Consider the following 6,185-nt stretch of genomic DNA (forward strand, 5'->3'; position numbering starts at 1 on the left):
AGTATTTGGTGTTTATGTCACATGTCAGATTTTAAAGAGCAAGTCAACCCCTACCAGAGTCTAACTCCACTCCCACTTCATGTTTGAAAAATGCAACACATGCTGTTGCCTGGCAGACCGAGAGGGCGGAGCCGCTAACAAATACACACACACTCAGGCTCACGACAGCATTGTGACATCATAATGTACCAGTGTACATCATAGCATACTTCTTAGCCAATAGCAGTGGCAGATTTAAATTAAAATACAGTGCAGAGTTTTTACCTGACAACGGCACAACACTGCCAGTTTTAGGCAGAATATTTAAATTTTAACTAAGATACACTGAAGTGCCAAATTATTGACGACACGTCTCTGCAGCACGATTAGACACTCGTTTATTTAGTTTATCAGCAAAAAAAAGTTCATTTGGGGTTGACTTGCTCTTTAAGTACTAAACTAGGTTATTCCTACGTTTAACTCTAATACTTATTTTAATCTACGTAATGACGTTGACGCCGCACACTTTTTGTAGACTCCAAAGTCACGTGATGCAGAGTGGAACCAAAATGGCCGCTGTTGTATTTTGACGTATATAAGCTAGCTACTTTTCTTTTTGTTTGATTCTTGGTATAACAAGGAAAACTACCAAACGGGAGACGGTTTGGAGGATCTGTATCTTGCCATTATTCATACATCGGTGTCCTAGTTTTTATCTTAAGGACAATCAAGACTGACCGTTATTCGTTCAACGTGTTAAACTATGCATATTCTGGCTGACACACAGAAGCAACTGAAAGTGAAATAGCTAGCTTTAGCTGCGGTGATGGAGGAGTTAAGCGCAGATGAGGTAAGGTGACAATGGAAGAATGCACAAAATAAGTGCTAAACATAGCTTAACTTTTCTGACTTCATCGTTTTCCATTTGAAAACGTATTTCCCAGAGCTTTCCGGAGTCTTACAAGCTGAATTGCTACACGCGGTAGCAGAGACGTTTGCCTCGTAGATAGGGAAAAATTTATTAGCGACAACATCCTACAGTTGTCGACTCAACTCTAAAGCATATATGTACGAGTGAGGTCAGATTGATCCATACATTTAAAATCCAAAGGAATCAAATCAGTTAACAAGTGAATGATGATAAAATCAGGCCAGGGTCTTTCAATTTCTGTTGTCGCTGACTGTCATTTAGCTGTACACAGTATGCTAACAGGCTAATGTTAGGACAAAGTCGGTGTAGCTGCTGGATAACATGTTTTTTGCTGCGGGTGTACATCTAAATTACATTTAGAATGTGGTAATTCTGACAAACGTGATGTCAAAGGACAGATTGTCCCTGCGGTGTAATTTGTGACTGTAGCTAAGGTTGTATTATCAACAAATCAGTCCTCGAAACGACTCAGCATTAAAACAGTCGAGCGTATAGCCACCAAGCTGTTCCCCTTCATCCTCGAAACATTGTTGTCGCTTTTAGTCATGAAATTAGTTTCGTACGAAGTATATTTGTTAAAGCTGTTTAGCCTTTAGATCAAGTATTATTGGTATGGCGTTTCACACGCTGAACTAGTTAACTAAGCTAAATAAGTTGTTTATACACGCCGAAGATTGCATAATAAGGAAGGCAGTAAGCCAAGCCATCACAAGCTGCTACTTGAACATACCCTGAACGTTATGAGAAACAGAGTAGAGTATTCATGGTAACATTACGCAGACTGACAGGCAGTGAAATATAGGAAATATCCTATTTTTTATAAAGCTAAAATAGAGAAACATTTATGGGGAATGTAGAAATCTAATCTTGTTTAAACAATAGATCCAAACTACATTTTAGGACAATCTGCTTAAATTTTTTTAACATTCTTTATGTTCTGACATGTTAGAAAGTCGAGTTTAGTTTTAAAGAAAGAGAGAGAATATTGCAGGGATAGCAAGCTGCAAATACATTTTTGTGATTCCTAAATATTCAGTACAAATGTCAGCTTAATCGGTCCAAATATGAGCAAGTTGTTAAAGTTAAAGCAAGTTGATAATGATACATGATTGCATATCACAGTATGATACATTATTTAATTAAGTAATTATTTATATTAACATCCAGTCATTTAAGCTAATCAATAACTAGCCGATAAACATTTCGGTAGTTTGGACCGTACTTATACCCGTGCGTGGTGTTTTGACTGAATATTCAAATTTGCTTGTATACGTTTAAGATTCGCAGAAGGCGACTGGCACGACTGGCGGGAGGACAGACATCGCAGCCCAGCACCCCTCTTAGCACACCCCTAACATCCCCTCAGAGAGAGACTCCCCCTGGACCCCTCCCAGGACCCTCAGGTGTTGCACCCCAACCTGTACCATTAGCTGCCTCTCAATCATTGGGGCTCAATGTCCACAGTGGCACTCCTGCCACTTCCCCCATGGGCACCTCTGGTAAGAAATCAAGGTCTACTGGTTGTTAGCTTTAAACACAAGAAGCATTCTTTGTGACCTAGATATTTGCATTGTAATTAAAAGACTCCGAATGAAATCATCAGACTTGTTATGATCACCAGTTTGAGTTAATGTGCAGGTCAGAAATCTAGCTTTCATCTATACACACTGCACCAGCGAGCCACGGCTCATTGCATGGCCGTTTCCTGGCATTGTTTGTCGATATTCATAGTTGTGCTTGTTGCTATTTTAACTAGCCTATGGAAGCCTGTAGGAAGTGTCACTATAACTTACTTTTCTTCTGAGGTGAACCCACAATAAATGTTATTTTTTCTTAGTATATATTTCTAATTTCATGTGATTTAACTTCATCTCTTATCCAAACATGTTTTGACTTAATCCTTGCTATGCCTCTTTCTTTAGTCCAAACCTGTGCAAACACTGAACACGATTTATTTTGGGATTTAAAGTAAACAACAAAAGGAAATAAAAACTTAAGCTACAATCTTTAATCTATCTTTGAAGAGGCTGTGTGTTTAAACAGTGAAACTGTATTTTTAAGGATAAAAACCTATTGACGACTTTGTTCCTGCCATCTGGTTTGTCTCTATTGTTGGGACTCTGACCTCACATTCGTCTAGTGTTACAAACAACAAACGGAAACACACTTAAAACCTGTTTACAGTGTAACCTTAAGCCAGATCAAGACTGTAATGGTTATTCCAGAACCATGATAAAGCCCTCATTTCAATCAAGAACGTGCATCTTTTGTGTTTTTGAGGCATTTAGAATAATTAGTGTTTTTGCAGGGGTGGCATATGGCAGTCAGAGCAGCGAAGGTGTGAGCTCCCTCTCCAGCTCCCCCTCAAACAGCCTCGAGACGCAATCCCAGAATTTGTCCCGATCACAGAGCATGGACATTGACCCTGCCTCCTGTGAAAAGAGGTAAACTTTTCTAATGACCTCTTACATCATCTTGTTTAGGGTTAACTGAGACTTTTCCTCTGTAGGCTTCAAAGGCTGATATGAAAATATGTAGTTTCCTCCATCTCACAACAAAGCCTGTTGTCAGACTTGAGTTTGTCGTGTTGATCTCCTGATTTGTTGTAAAAGAGGTGAAACAAATCCAACATTTGCGTCTTGGAGATGCAGAGAGCTGTAAAGCGCTTTGATCTCCTCTGTTCTTCAGCATGTCCCAGGTGGATGTAGACTCAGGGATCGAGAACATGGAGGTGGACGACGGTGACCGCAGGGAGAAGAGGAACTTAACTGAAAAGGTAAACAGCGTTTGGATTGAGCTTTAATTAGAGTTTTTTCTTTGGTATAATTCTTTGAAACGTACAAACACCTCAAGCTGGATTCCAAAAGTTTTTGCTTTATTTTGTAGGAAATGTCTGCTAACTCCGACATCTCCGAGGAACAGGCTTTGCAGCTTATTTGTAAGATCCTTCGCGTTTCGTGGAAGGAGCAGGATAGAGACGTCATCTTTCTCCCTTTGCTGGCTGCAGAGTTTCAACGGAACCCTAAAGATGGTATTTCATTCAACTGTATAGTTTGCCTTGATTAAAACGACTGATAACAAATGATTTCACATGCTTGTTATTTATTTTCTTCTGCAGTGTACTCTGACTTCAAAGACCTCATCAGCCAGATTCTGGTTGAAGTCCTAATGATGTCATCCCAGTCAAATGTCCACAACCCGTTCGCCAGCTTGACCGCCACCTCGCAGCCAATAGCCACAGCGAAATCCCCCGACCATCGTCTGACACTGGTGCAGCTCTCGAGCCAAGGTGGCAGCCCGATGGGCCCCAGCGCGGGGTCTTTTGGAGCCAGCTCTCTGTCCAGGCACGTGTTTTCGTTATCTACTCTGAGGGTTTAATTTCTGCTGGTCTCCTGTGACCTTTGTTTAATGTTTTCTTAATGATGTCGTGGCTGGAAGCTCCTCTGCGTGTCTGCATGAGCGTGCATTCATCATACCTGTCAAAGTGTCATCAGATCAGTTTTGATCCTCTTGTTAATGTTATCCACAGCCTATATGGGTGTGGTAGTCCTCATCCAGTGGCTTTGGATGCAGCCAGCAGGACTTGCCCATCTCTCTCCACCCCCGCTTCATCCACTGTGCCTTCAACACCGTGTCCTCCACAGTTCATTGTTCCCCCCAGCCCCCCCACTACTGTTACTCCCAGACACTCCCTCAATCCCCCATCTGCTCCCGTGCCCATCTCCCAGCGGTATCGACCCTACTCTGTCACCACATCCTGGGGAGCTTCTTCCCCTATGAGCCCAGGTCAGAGAGGATTTAGTTTCCCCGGACCTTCACCCAGCCCAGCTGGGCCCTCTGTTCCTCCCAACACCCCAGTTCCTGCTGCACCACTCAGCCCCCAGTCTCTCTCCATGAGCTCACTAAGAGCTCCCTTCTATCCTGCTTCCACAACCACTTCTGTGGTTCCATCTTCTCCCAGAATGAATGCTCGACCGGCTGCCTTTGGTACCAGGATTCCACCCTCTAGGTATCTCATCTGTTGTTTGCATGTCAGTGTGGAGAGCAAACATCAACCTAAGCGTTTTTTGAATCCGTAAATTTAGAGTTTATTGTGATATGTCAGCAATTTGGCCAAATTCTTTTCTTTTACTTTTTTAAACATTTTAGCTGGAAAAGGTCAGACAGGGTTTTCACTTTTACTCCTATGTTAATTTTCCATATTTGCATATTCTTTGTTTTTCTTTGGATCCTAAACCGCCCTGTCTTTTCTTAAATTCTGTCTGTCACTCCCTTCTTTATTTTCCCTCCGTTAGCCCCTTGTCGTTCCTGTTTTTTGCCCTTTCTGACATGTCTCAAGACAGCAGTGATGAAGATTCTGAGGAGGAGGAGGATTTTTCACAGGTTCAGTTTGGTTCCAGGTACACCCTTGCACGGTGTGTGTTAATGTGTTTGTGCGCTTGCTCAGGTTTGGACCCACTGCATGTTTTCAGTGGGTCCTGCAGGCTTGGCTCTATCGGTGAAGAAATATGCCAGGTTAGATCCGACAGAGGCACTCATGATGACGTTTTGCTGTTTGGCTTATTGTCTTTTAACTGTTTTATCATCAGGAAAGTGTTGAAAAGTAGGAAAGATGCTGCTGTTATGGGTTACATGTTCATGCAAATGATGGAGATACAAATCAAACATCAAAGGAGCATAAAGCGTCAGGATAATCTCACCAGAATGCCTGTTTTGATTTTCTACAATAAAAAGAATCATTGAACTCTTTAGTTCTGAAGTCAAAAGGTTTAATTTCAGTTTTTGCTCAACTTGTTTTAGGAAAAACCTCCATTAATAAAACTATTATTTAACTATCCAACACGTTTTATTATTTTTAAATATTTCATTTATCAGAACAACTCCAGGGCATCTGTTATAATGCCTGCTAGGTTTTTATTGTTTTTGAAGCTACAGCTGCTTATTAACACTAATTTACTTCCACATTGCTCAGGAGTTTGTGTAAAGTTATAATTAACCTGTAAATGTTTTCTGCAAACATAAAAATGAAGCCTTTACTAAACATTTGTCTTTGTTTTGAAGGTTTTGCTGCTGATCCTTGCATTGCAGCACTATTTAAAGCAATTATTTTCTTTCAGGACCCTAAAACTTTGAGCTCTGAGCTCATTAACTAATAAATATTTAATGTTAACAGGAGTTTTCTTCATGCAGCAGCCTCTTGTGTCATTAGTCAACCCTCTGTGTCTTTCTGCTTTTGCTTTCATGTTTGCAGTCTGGGTGCATGTGGAGGGGGGAT

At 41.2% G+C, this 6,185-nt stretch overlaps 1 protein-coding gene across 3 annotated transcripts in view; it reads left to right on the plus strand.

Moving 5' to 3' along the window:
• Nucleotides 1–573: 573 nt before the first annotated feature.
• Nucleotides 574–6,185, plus strand: part of ube4b (ubiquitination factor E4B, UFD2 homolog (S. cerevisiae)) — a 14,570-nt gene continuing 8,958 nt past the window's right edge. The window contains exons 1-9 of one of the 3 annotated variants that reach the window (XM_015967659.3): nucleotides 574–829; nucleotides 2,190–2,409; nucleotides 3,219–3,354; nucleotides 3,599–3,686; nucleotides 3,797–3,941; nucleotides 4,029–4,254; nucleotides 4,440–4,919; nucleotides 5,206–5,310; nucleotides 6,162–6,185. The exon at nucleotides 6,162–6,185 is cut by the window's right edge and continues 118 nt beyond it. In XM_015967659.3, the coding sequence (XP_015823145.3) occupies nucleotides 806–829; nucleotides 2,190–2,409; nucleotides 3,219–3,354; nucleotides 3,599–3,686; nucleotides 3,797–3,941; nucleotides 4,029–4,254; nucleotides 4,440–4,919; nucleotides 5,206–5,310; nucleotides 6,162–6,185 (1,448 nt within the window). In that variant the 5' untranslated portion in view covers nucleotides 574–805. The remainder of the gene's footprint in view (nucleotides 830–2,189; nucleotides 2,410–3,218; nucleotides 3,355–3,598; nucleotides 3,687–3,796; nucleotides 3,942–4,028; nucleotides 4,255–4,439; nucleotides 4,920–5,205; nucleotides 5,311–6,161) is intronic. The other 2 variants (XM_070544650.1, XM_015967660.3) reach the window with 2 other exon arrangements.

This window comes from Nothobranchius furzeri, chromosome 15 (assembly GCF_043380555.1).
Source record: "Nothobranchius furzeri strain GRZ-AD chromosome 15, NfurGRZ-RIMD1, whole genome shotgun sequence".
Lineage (NCBI taxonomy): Eukaryota > Metazoa > Chordata > Actinopteri > Cyprinodontiformes > Nothobranchiidae > Nothobranchius > Nothobranchius furzeri.